At 48.3% G+C, this 12,577-nt stretch overlaps 1 protein-coding gene across 1 annotated transcript in view; it reads right to left on the bottom strand.

Moving 5' to 3' along the window:
• Window positions 1–12,577, bottom strand: part of CACNA1H (calcium channel, voltage-dependent, T type, alpha 1H subunit) — a gene marked incomplete at its 3' end in the record, with an annotated part of 563,591 nt that overhangs the window by 37,188 nt on the left and 513,826 nt on the right. The window contains exons 22-25 of the mRNA XM_015409183.1: window positions 11,514–11,640; window positions 10,035–10,160; window positions 5,596–5,685; window positions 4,797–4,989 (exon numbers count right to left, since the gene is read on the bottom strand). Of these exons, the coding sequence (XP_015264669.1) occupies window positions 4,797–4,989; window positions 5,596–5,685; window positions 10,035–10,160; window positions 11,514–11,640 (536 nt within the window). The remainder of the gene's footprint in view (window positions 1–4,796; window positions 4,990–5,595; window positions 5,686–10,034; window positions 10,161–11,513; window positions 11,641–12,577) is intronic.

The following is a 12,577-nucleotide window of genomic DNA, read 5'->3' as shown; positions in this document are numbered from 1 at the left end:
TCCTGCCCAGAAGTAGGGACAGACAGCTGTTTTCCCCGCTCAACCACCTCCTTCAACTCCATTCCACTGGTTTCACCCAGAATATCTTTTCTGCCAATGCCCCATCATTTCCCTCTTCCTCCATCCAGAGAACAACGTGAGACATCCCACAAGTGGCACCCTGGAACCCAATTCACGTCCTCCCATGGCAACTCACAGACACGAGACTTGCCCATGGCTTGCCCCTGACACACATGCACACCCACAGGCCCACCACAAGGAAGCCACAGAGAATCAGCCATGTTTCATATCTTTCTGAGTCTGCCTTTTTAAAGCTGATTTCTAAGAGAACCGAAGAAACCACATTTTTTTTTGGTAAAAACCCTTCCTGAAAGAGATAATTGGAATAATCCCACCTCCCAATTATTCGACTTCAATGCCAGGATATAATTTTGGTCTTTTGTTGTTCCTACTACAATAGACCTCAGGGTCACCCCACACCCATGGGGCTCTCACCTTCCTGAACTCATCCCTGCAGCTGCCTTGAGACACTGGTCCCCAGGGAGAAAAGACCGAGCTTTGCGTCAACTTGGATGCTGTCAGGAAAAGGTCTGGGAGACTGTGACCAGGGAGAAGACATGCAGGCAGGCTAGCCTATATTCTCACTCTCAAAGTCCACGAGAAAAAGCATTCCCACGGGACTCAAAGGCAATGCATCAAGGGCTCATCTTTACTGGCCATTTATTTTGTTTTTACCCTATCGTAGTTATCCGCTCCTCCTCAGGAATCCTGGGAACTGAAGACTGAGGATAGCTAGTCTCTCCAAACTGCAGTTTCACAGAGGTTTGTTGAAGCGAGGGAACATTTTTAAGCCAGTTTGAGGGCCGCACCACGTGATGCTGGGGATCACCAGTTGGTGCTCCAGTGCCACTGCCCGATCCATGTCAATTCTCCCCCAGCAGCTGCTTTAACTACTTTTAACTTTAGTCCCCTAGAAGTCTACAGCACAGCACAGATGACCCCCAAGGAGGTCTCTTGAACTCTTGCTGAGTTACAGCTGCAATACCCATTGGGTTGTCCATCAGACAAGGGTGTCTGAGTTTATCTGCTGCAGGATAACTGCTAAGGGTCATAATCCACGAGGCTGTGTGGGTCTCCCCCTCTCCCACCAGACCCCCCCCATAACATCTGTTTTTGAGAAGCCACAATATGCCAATATAATCTCAAGATGTCTGTTACACAGTTGGGGATTCTAAATATACCTGGGTATCCCCATAAATGGGGGAGTCCCTCAGTCAAACTACACAGGGGCCACAGAATTGCAAAGTGGGTTTAGGGAAGGATGGACTGGCCAATTAACTTAGCAGAAAAATTCCCAGTGGGCCATTGTTTCAGAGGGCAATTGGAAGCCAAGTGACCCTTTTCATTCCTGGTAACACCGCAGGAGCTGCAGCAATGATAGCAACGAGCAGAGGCTTACCCAGTGTGAGAGACTATGCCAGTTACCATCTTCTCCATGGCTCGGGGCTGAGCTGCCAGTACCCCTTGGCTTAGCTTGCTATTTTAACATCCCCATCTGACTTTGGGGTTTTCAGGAAGCCCCCCAAATTTGGGGATAATGAAATTGACCTAGCTTAGAGGTTGCTGCAAGAATCCCTAGGGGCATGTCCCGCTCATGGTCTTTCAAAGTCATGTGCAGCCAGCCAGCCGTGTATCATAACTGGCCACAGGCACTTGACACCCCTCTCATTTTTGCATTCCCTTGTCCTCATCTTGAGTTGCTTTATCAAATGTTCCTCCCACCCCGAATCCCCTCCTCTTTGTCCATTTTCCTTCGAGTGCTGTGTTGAACATAAGCTTGATAGGCAGGGAGCAGATCTTATCTGAGTCTGTGTTCAGTGCCACTGTTAAAACAGTGAAAACAATGATCGTAAATAAAATGGGTTGTCAAAGTGGGATTTGGTTGCCATACCGATTCAGCCTGAAAGATCTTTTAGAGACCGTTTTGCAGGGCCCAGGATCGAAAGATTCCCTATGGCATGGGCTGAATATGCATCTCTTCTAATAGACACTTTCCCTATGGATACGTTCCCCGTTAGCCCCCCAAATGGGAGCACCCCACTCCTCCCATGCTGTAGTTTTTCTTCATGCAGCAACTGCAAGACATGCAGGGGGCCATGCGCCAAGATCCTTTTTTCTTAAAAAAAGAGACCACTATTGAATCTCTGATTTGAAAAGAAAAGTATAATAAAGACCCCATCACCGTATCTTTCAAAATGTTGGCGATGCTTTAAGTCCCAGGGTACAGAACTGCACCATTGGGAACCATCTTCATACATAAGAAAAATAGGGGTCACGGGCCTCTGTTTGGGGAGCCCATTGGCTGTTCATTGGGCTCCTACTGGGCTATTGGGGGGGGGTGGCCTCAACTATCCCTGAACGAGTCTATCAGCACTTAACCCGGACAATCACAGCTTCTGTCCTTTCAATCATGTCTTCTGGATTCATCTAAAACACAGGCTATTTAGATCTTCTCTAGTGGTTTCCAGTGGTTTCTTAGTTAATTTGAAACCCTGCTCTTCCTCCAAGAAACTTGGAGTCGTTTGAAAAGGGTCTTGCTGGCCTATCATCCACGTTCTGCTCAAGGCTTAGCTTAGATGAACTTGAGCTTCTGGGAAGCTGCTGTGTTCTGAGTCAGGCTCTTGGATATCAGCATCATCTCTTCTGACTGGTGGAAGCGCTCTGGGTCAGGATCTCAGGCAGCCAAAGACCCTTCTCAATACCTTCTATCTTCAACAGCTTAACTTAAAATCCTACGACTGTGTTGGATGGCTGAGTCGTGGCCCTACCGCTCGAACTGCGCCCTTGTACTGTCAGATTATTCTGAGGGTCTAGTATTCATTGTGTTAAAGACTTCATCAGTACATTCGCCACACCACTGTAACCTACATATTTACCATTTTAATAGCCAGATCAGAGTCCGGTAGCATCTTAGAGACTAACAAGCATTGACTCTCAAAAGCTTACACCTCGAACAATTTGCTGGTGTCTACAGTGCTACTGGACTGGCAGCCCACCTCCGCTACCCTCTCGGACCATTTCAATAGTTTGGGGTTCTTCGAAGCAAGAAACTGCAGGGTGCTGAGATTTCCCTAGACCCCTTAGCAAAACTGGAGTTAAATTGGGGGACCCGTGGGACCACTTCTTCCTATATGCCCCTCAGAGAGCATTACGCTCAACTGGTACCAACTTGCTGTTAGTCCCTCATCCCAAAATGGTCTGGCTGTCCTTGACCAGGGCCGGGGCTTTTTTGGCCTTGGCTCCAGCCTGGCGAAACTCTCTCCCCAGTGAGATCCAGGCCCTGCGGGGCTTGGCTGAGTTTTGCAGGGCCTGCAAGACCAAGATGTTCCACCAGGCATATGGTTGAGGACAGCGATGGTTAGAGAGATCAGTGGCCTCCCGGGTTTTTCTGCCCCCCATTTCCCACTCTCTCCTGTTTTAAGGACCCCCCTCCCCTATGAATGCAACATGGATTGTATGTCAGCCATCCTAGTTAACTGTGGGATAGACATATAACGGCATCTAATTTTAATTGGATTATCTGTGTTTTATTGTTGTATTTATTATTATTTTAATGGATATCACATGTTGTACGTCACTATGGGTGCGTTCAGACAGGGTGTTTATGCCGGCAGAAACGCGATCACACTTACCTCCATCTTCCGGATCCCTCCGTTGGACGCCCGCTCACAAGCTGCGGGCGTCGGCGTTTTTTTTTTTTAAGCACAGTTTGAGCATGCGCATAGGCAGCCATTCACAGAATGGCGATCTTTGCGCATGCTCAAACCCCCCCCATTACATTTAAACTTTAAAGTTAAGGACTTACCTTTAAAGTTTAAAGCCCAACCTGGCCTCCCTGTAGTCCCGGACTCCTCCGGGTACTTAAAGTAAGGGCTTTTTTTTTTTTTTTTTTTTAACAAACACTCAGGGCGAAGCTTCACCCAAGCGCATATCGCTAAGTTTTTTTTAAAAATGGCCGGGGAAAGTCAGAAGCCTCAGGCTTCCAACGGAAGTAGCTGGGGAATGGTGGAGAGCGCTCAGACGCCGGGGTGCACCGTTTACAACCGTTGCACTCTGTATACCACCACTTGGGGACCTGGTAGCAGAGTGCAACGGTTTAAAGGGCTTTACACCGGTTAGGGAGAGAAGGCAGATGTGCCCCGTCTGAACGCCGGTGAGTACAACGGTTGGAACCAGCACCCTAACCGGTATAAAGCCCCCGTCTGAATGCACCCATTGAGTCCTGCTAGTAGGAAATGGATAGAACTAAACTAAACTATAAGGATTTCAGTGCAGATGTGGATCAGTACCCTTCAGATAGGATGTCTAACCTCTCTCTTAAGTAACGCAGCCATCAAACTTTTCTCTTGAACATTCCAGATTCCACAACCTATTTAAGCTGAAATTTCGCTTGCCGAATTCTTTTTAAGACATTGAAGCTGCTGCTCCCCATACTTTAGCCTACACTGGATACCCCGGTGTTGAAACACCTTGATACTTGCCCCGCATCCCTTCAGCCAAGTCCACAGTAGGAGCCGGTGGGAAAAAAACCCCTTGCCTCTGACTCTTAAAGCATCTCCAAAAGGTTCGAGAAAACAAAAATCTCCTTCCCCCCCCCCCGTTTAAGACCATAGCAAACCGAAAAAGAAAGCGACAAGAATAACCCAAAATAAATTTCTCGCTTTGGAAGCAGGCAAGGCTCAGAAAGATTGTGAATGGTACCACCGTCTACCGACCAGACATGTATATCTCCTTACTCCTACGCTTTTTCTCCAGCCGACGCAGGCGTTTCTCCTCCCGCCGGCGGGCCTCCTCGGCCTCCTGGTGCTGCCGGCACTTGTGGAAGTTCTCCACCACCACCCCGACGAACATGTTGAGCACAAAGAAGCTGACGATCAGGAGGAAGGAGATGAAGTAGAGCAGCATCCACGGGTTGTGGTTCTGGCTGGGCTGGCGACGGAGGTGGAAGGGGAGCGGGAATAGACAGAGAAGAAAGGGGGATGAATCGGAGAGGGCACGGCGGAGCCTAGCCATGTGGTGAAAACACAACAGGGGTTTTGAACTCAAGGCCCGAGAGCTGCTGCAGATGCAAGTGTCACAGGTTAAAATGAGAAGAGACTGGATTTATACCCCGCCCTTCACTACCCAAGGGAGTCTCAAAGCGGCTTACAAACTCCTTTCCCTTCCCCTCCCCACAACAGACACCCTGTGAGGTAGGTGGGGCTGAGAGAGCTCTGACAGAAACTGCCCTTGAGAGAACAGCTCTAAAAGAACTTATGATTGACCCACGGTCACACCAGCAGCTGCATGTGGAGGAGGAGTGGGGACTCAAACCCGGTTCTCCCAGATTAGAGTCCGCGCTCCCAACCACAACACCAAACTGGCTGACGGAACAACTCTGTTTTGCAGGCCCTGCTGAATATTCACCCCCCCTCAAATGCAAGGCTTCCCAATGGAGCCACGCCATGTTGTTTGTCATCAAAGGATGGACGTGTGTTTGTGAACAAGCCCTTAAACTCCTCCCCCAAGGAAACTTATGTGAGCTTTAGCTTCTACCTGCTGGTCGATGCCCACCGCATCCAAGCCGTCGTACATGATGTTCACCCAGCCATCTTTGGAGGACAGAACAAACAAAGACATCAGGGCCTGCGGAAGCAAAAAGCCCTGACAGTCATCCAAACTGATGTCCACACAAAAAAAGGGGAGGATAAACCTGTAACCGACACACAAACCCAAACAAACCAGAAGAGATAATGTATATAAATGAGATCTACGATTCAGAATAAATAGCATCCGAACAACTGAAAGCCAGTGTTGTCTAGTGGTTAGAGCAGGGCCGCCAAGCTTTTTGACCCTGTGGGCACCTTTGGAATTCTGGTGCAGTGTGGTGGGTGCAGCCACAAAATGGCTGCCGCGGCTTCCCTTCAGACACACAGTGAAGATCCTCATGCTGTGGTGGCAGCTGCTGCCGAAGCAACGTTTGTTACAAATCTGCACAGCCAATCATATCTCCAATGGCCAATCAGAAGTCTTGGTGGGCATTGGGAACTACTTGCACTGTTGGGTCAACTGTCCCAAAATTACTCCCTTTTGGGAATCAGTACTGGAACGGATCAAATCCATCACACATCTAGATATCCCTCTTACACCGGAAAATTTTTAAATGGATGGGCTTCGACGGGTTGTTCTTCTTCTAACATGGAAAGGATCTCTCTTTTGCTCTTTGCTGCTAAACCTGGCATTGCCACAAATTGGGAAATGACAATGACACACACACTTTCACACTGGCGTAAAAAGACGTGGGATTTATATATCATGGCTAACCTTACGGATAATCCTGCGCACTTTGACAAGTATTCTTCACCCTCTAATTTTACTTCCACCTGGTCCCCGATCTTAGAATATCTAACAACAGGAAATTCCCAAAGTAATTGATGACCTTTGTTTGTGGTAAAACTTATGTGTTGGCCATTAAGTTCTGTATCTCAACCTTCTTGATGTGATTTGGGTTTTTTTTTTTTTAAACCAATCTCTGGATCGCATACATACTAATTTCTTGATTTTCAGTTGTACTATATGAGCGGCATAATTTTGCTGTGTACTTTTGCATTAGTTTTGTAATATTTTTGTGGTGGTTACAAAATTTCAATTAAAAAGTAATTGGAAAAAAAGGGAGAAAAGTCTGACTGGGCAAAAGCCCCACTTGGATTCGTCTACTTCTTAAAAATACTTGGCAGGCGTTAGGGAAGGTGTTGGTGGGTGGCAGGGCTCCCTGCTTTAAACTAGAATCCGACAAACCACAGGGCAAAACATTCACAAGAACGGTGAATTTGAACAAAACTCATCCTGTTGTTAGCGCACACTGAACTCGCTATATAACTCCACGTGGTACTGCTTGCAGGAAAGGTTTTGGGACTCACAAGTTTGGTATAGTGGTTAGGAGCATGGAGTCTAATCTGGGAGAACCGGGTTTGATTCCCCACTCCTCCGCTTGCAGCTGCTGGATGACCGTGGGCAAGCCATATTTCTCTCAGGGCTGTTCTCTCAAGAGCAGTTCTCAAGAGAGCTCTCTCAGCCCTGCCTACCTCACAGGGTGTCTGTTGTGGGGAGGGGAAGGGAAAGGCGTTTGTAAGCCGCTCTGAGACGCTGAGTGAAGGGCAGGGTATAAATCCAATCTCTTCCGTTCTTCTTGTTCTATATAATTCCATGTGGTGCTGCTTGCAGGAGAGGTTTTGGGACTCACCCCAGCCCATGACTGTTGGTTTTGGATCGCCCCCTATTCTTGGATTGCATGAGGACTGGATATGCACTCTGCACATACTCAGGTATAGAAGAAGAAGAAGAGAAGAGATTGGATTTATACCCCGCCCTTCACTACCCGAAGGAGTCTCAGAGCAAGTGACAACCTCCTTTCCCTTCCCCTCCCCACAACAGACACCCTGTGAGGTCGGCGGGGCTGAGAGAGCTTTGACAGAAACTGCTCTTTTTCAAGAACAGCTGTGCCAGAACTACGGCTTGCCCAAGGTCATCCAGCAGGTTCTCCAGGTTCTCCCAGATTAGAGTCCCTGCACTTAACCACTACACCAAACTGTACTGATGGCTCTGTGCACTCCTTTGGGGGGGGGGGTGTCCCAGCATTGTGACTGGGGTTTGGGTCTTGACTCAAATTAAACCCTGACACTACAGAGACACCCCCCACCCGGTGCCTGTCAGTTAATCTTCATTCGTGTTTTCTACGCAGGCAGCCAAATCCCGCTTTGCTGTCTTTGCGGTCCTGTTTCGCCAGCCTTCTTGAAATAAGGGTCGTGGCTCCAGCACGCCCCCCCCCCCGATTAGTGCCAAGTTACCAGCGGGGCCGCCATCACAACCCGCTTCCTGCCTCGCTCCGGTCCCAGCCGAACTGCTCTGCAAACCTGCTCTCTGCTCTCGGCCGCCAGTTCCAATTTTCCTCGCTGGCCCCAGGGCTTGGCGCAGCCGCTCTTTCCTGGCCCGCTCTCCGATCAGCATGCAAAAGAGAGGTCCCTTTGGGACTGACGAGCGGAAGCGGCAGGCGGACTCGAGGAACAGAGAGGAAGGGGGAAGGAGAGCTGGAGATGAGACTGGGGATGGAAGACTAGAAGCTGCTGCTGCTGGCCGCAGAGAGGAAACCCAGGCTGCAGGCTTGGAAACTGGCGCTGGCTCGCTCTGCTCAGGGCCATCCCAAGTCGGGTGTACCGAAAGGATGAGAATGGATGCGCTTAGGGCTCTTTAGCTTGGAGAAACGACGACTGAGGGGTGACATGATTGAGGTTTATAAGATTATGCATGGGAAAGAGCAGGTAGAGAAAGAGGTACTTTTCTCCCTTTCTCATAATGCAGGAACTCGTGGGCACTCCATGAAATTGCTGAGCGGTCGGGTTAGAACGGATAAAAGGAAGTACTTCTTCACCCAAAGAGTGATTAACACATGGAATTCACTGCCACAGGAGGTGGTGGCAGCTACAAGCAGGGACGGCTTCAAAAGGGAATTAGATAAGCATACGGAGCAGAGGTCCATTAGTGGTTATTAGCCACAAGGTATAGATAGGGGCTCTGGGGCAAGTGATGCTCTGTCTTCTGGGTGCTTGGGGGGGGGGGTCAACAGTGGGAGGGCTTCTAATGTCCTGGCCCCACTGCTGGACCTCCTGATGGCCCCTGGTATTTCTGGCCACTGTGTGACACAGAGGGTGTATTCAGACGGGGGATTTACAACGGTATAGGTGCCGGTTCCAACCGGTGTACTTACCGGCGTTCAGACGGCGAACATCTGCCTCCCGTCCCTAACCGTTGTAAATCCCTTTAAACCGTTGCACTCTGCCACTAGGTCCCCAAGTGGTGGTATACTGAGTGGAACGGTTGCTTTCGATAAAAAAAAAAAAAAAGCCCTTACTTTAACTATCCGGAGGAGTCCCGGACTTCAGGGAGGCCAGTTTGGTCTTTAAACTTTAAAAGTAAGTCCTTACCTTTAAAATTTAAATGTAATGTGGGGTGTTTTGAGCATGCGCAAAGATCGCCATTCTGTGAATGGCTGCCTATGCGCATGCTCAAACTGTGTTTTAAAAAAAACAAACGCCGACGCCCGCAGCATGTGAGCGGGCATACACTGATGGGAGCCGCAAAATGGAGGTAAATGTGATCGGGTTTCAGCCGGCATAAACTGCACCGGTTCCAACCGGTACAGTTTATGCCGGCTGAAACGCCGCATCAGAACGCACCCAGAGTGTTGGGCTGGATGGGCCTTTGGCCTGATCCAACATTGTTCTTATGTTCTCTTATGTTCTTATGATTTTTGAGGTGAAGGCCGACCTAACATTTCAAATTTGAAAGCACTATCGCTGCCCTCCCCCCAACATGCATTTTTTAAATATATGAAAGGGAGCTTGGGGAGGAGACGGTTCCCATCATGATGGGGACGAGCAAGTGATGACAGGTACTTATTGGCTAGTGTCTGTGACACCACCTTCTGCATGTGGAGGAGTTGCAACTGTTTTTTTTTTTAGAATGTGTGATTTTTTTTTTAGAAGAAGAAGAAAGAAGAAGAAGTGGGATTTATACTCTGGCCTTCACCCAGAGTTTCAGAGTGGCTCACAATGTCCTTCTCTTCTTCTCCCCAGAACAGAAGCCCTGTGAGATAGGTGGGGCTGAGAGGGCTCTGAGACTACTGCTCTTGAGAGAATAGCTCTGAAAGAACTTGTGACTGACCCAAGGTCACCCAGCTGGCTGCATGTGGAGGAGTGGGGAATCAAACCCGATTCTCCAGATTAGAGTCCACCGCTCTTAACCACTATGCCTAACTGGCTATAATAGTACACATACATACTCAGTCAAAAACACAGAAAGTGTTCCTTGCCCATGAAAACAGGGACAAGACTGAGAATTGTAAGTTTTGTTTGCAAGACACGGATCGACACCAAGCAAGTCACGCCTCCCACAGAAGAAGAATATGCTGCCCAGAACATGTCAATCTTCATCTTTACCTGCCCCAAATTGTCAAAGTTGTACTTCCGCCTGACCCATTTGTAGTGGGCATTGTTGCAGTCCGTTTTCGTGGAGATGTTCCGGATATCGGGCCCTTCGCAGTAGTAGAATTTGCCTTTGAATAGCTGGATTGAAAAGGGGAGGGGGAAGTTAAAACCAGAGTCAGAAAGAACTTTGGGTTCTCTTTCTTTACCTTGATCTAACTTGCGCTGGATGAAATTGTGGGGGTATGCTGATCAAACGAGATTGGGGAGGCCAAAGGCCCAAATCACTCTTCCTCCTATCAGTTGGTCTTAGGTGTTACCACACATTGGCTGAAGACATGGACCTGCCACCAAAAATGGCACCCTTGGGACCAATTCCAATACCTCCTGAGTTTTTAATAATGTCTACTCTGTGGAGGACACTCCATGTCCTTCCTCACGCTCTCTAGCAGCATCTAATAACGTGGAGCAGGGAAGAGAGGGAGGCAAAACACACGGATCCATGATATCATGTCATGAGTACACATCATGGGACAAGAAGGAGACACAAGGATACCATTATTGGCGGTAGTTCTGCGTCTCAGGTAATGTGCAATTCTGCTCTTTGACACAGAGATACAAAGAGGCAACTGAAATGATCGATGTGATGGAGAATCTTCCCCACGAGGAAAGGCATTTGGGACTTCTTAGCCTAGATAAAGGGCAACTAAGGGAGGGACAGACAGAGGCCATATAAAATTATGCGCGGGATAGAGCAAGCAGACAGTAACTTCGTTTTCCCCATCTCCCATAATGCGAGGAACTCAGGAGCACCCAGTGAAGGCGACACACGGTTTATTCAGGACAAACAAAACAGAATGTCCGGTTGGCCTGTGGAACTCACTGCCTCAGGAATGAGGGTTGCCAGCCTCCAGATGGGGCTCGGAATTTCCCCAGAATGACAACTGCTCTCCAGACCACACTGATGAGATGGTAGCTATGGAGAGGGGAGACTGCGTGGCATTGCATCCTGGCTGAACTCCCTCCCCTCCCCAAATTCCACCCTTTCCAGGTTCTACCCCCAAAATATCCCGGAATTCCCCGATCTGGAGTTGGCAACCCCATGCAAGATATACAAGAGGATAAGACAGGGAGGATAGGTCTATCAATGGCTACTAGACAGGAAATATACCAGGGAATACAGTTCGTTGTGAAAGAGGGTAGAAACAGAGGACTTCATTGTCCCTGCTTATGGGCCTTGTTTTTGTTCAGTCGCACAGTCGTGTCTGACTCTTCGCAACCCCATGGTCCGCTTCATGCCAGGCCCTCCTGTCTTCTGTCATGCTCCAGAGTTTGCTTAATTTAATGTTCGTTGCCTCGATAACACTCTCTAACCATCTCATCCTTATGGGCCTTATGGATTAGCTAGTCAAGGAAACAAGAGACTGTATTTTTGAACTAGGGATCCTCTGATGTTCTCGTGTAGCGGAATGGGACAACATGCAAGAACATTACCTGCACTCCCAAAATGCCGAAAATGATGAAAAATGCACAACAAATGAGCACGATGTTGCCAATAGGCCGGAGGGAGGATATCAGCGTTTCTACTACGAGTTTCAGCCCCGGTGCTCTGCTAATAACTCTGGTGGGGGGGAAGAAAAGCAAAATTAGGTCGGGCAATACAGAACACAAAGCATCTACAGAGGCTCGGAGTTCTCTTGGGTTATTCTGCCTGCTGGTGGAATGATAACAGCCCTTTATCAGAATATACAGTCCTCATAATGTATTATATTAAAATTGCATTTTTTTTTGCAGATACTGCACATTTCTTCTTTTTCTCGATTATTTCTTGAATAAATAAATCAGGAGCTGTTGCTTGAAATGAGAAAGAGAGGAAAGCCCGCTTGGGGCTAACCCTCGATAACCCCTCAAACAAAAACCTTGGTTTCACTTGCAGCAAACAAGCAATCCACTGTAAAGTGGAGGAAATGGATGGAGAGGAATTTGTTTCTCTCTTCCATAACATGAGAAACTTATGGTTGCCCAATTAAGTTGATGGACAGGAGACTCGCTAAGAACAACAACAAAAAATCCTCATCTTTCTTCCCACAGTTCATAGAGAACTTGTGAAATACTCTGTTTACATGGTGTCATGATCAGCAATAGCATAGGCAGATAGGAAGCCTGTAGCTGAGAGGCAGTATGGTGTAGTGCTTCGTGTCGGAACAGGATCTGGGAGACTCATATTCGAATCCTTGCCCCACTATCGATGCTCGCTGGGTGATTTTGGGCCTGTCTCTCTCAGCCTAATTTACCTCACAAAGTTGTTGTGAGGATAAAATAGAGGCCTGGAGAACTATCCTGTTAGTTGTTGTGGGTCCCCCCGCTGGGGAGTAAAGTATGAATATTTAAATAACCCAAATTCTTAAAAAGGGACTAACAAATTCATGGAGCAGTGGTCCCTCAATAGGAGTCAACCATGATGGCCACAAGGAACTTCCATGTTCGGAGGCAGTGTACCTCTAAAAACCGGGGGCTTGGCAAGGGGAGGCTTTGGTGTCTATTCCCCTCCTTATAGG

Source organism: Gekko japonicus, unplaced genomic scaffold, assembly GCF_001447785.1.
Source record: "Gekko japonicus isolate JY-2015 unplaced genomic scaffold, Gekko_japonicus_V1.1 scaffold103, whole genome shotgun sequence".
NCBI classification, from domain to species: Eukaryota; Metazoa; Chordata; class Lepidosauria; order Squamata; family Gekkonidae; genus Gekko; species Gekko japonicus.
The sequence above is the reverse complement of the archived record's forward strand: the minus strand, read 5'-3'. Positions and strand labels throughout refer to the sequence as shown.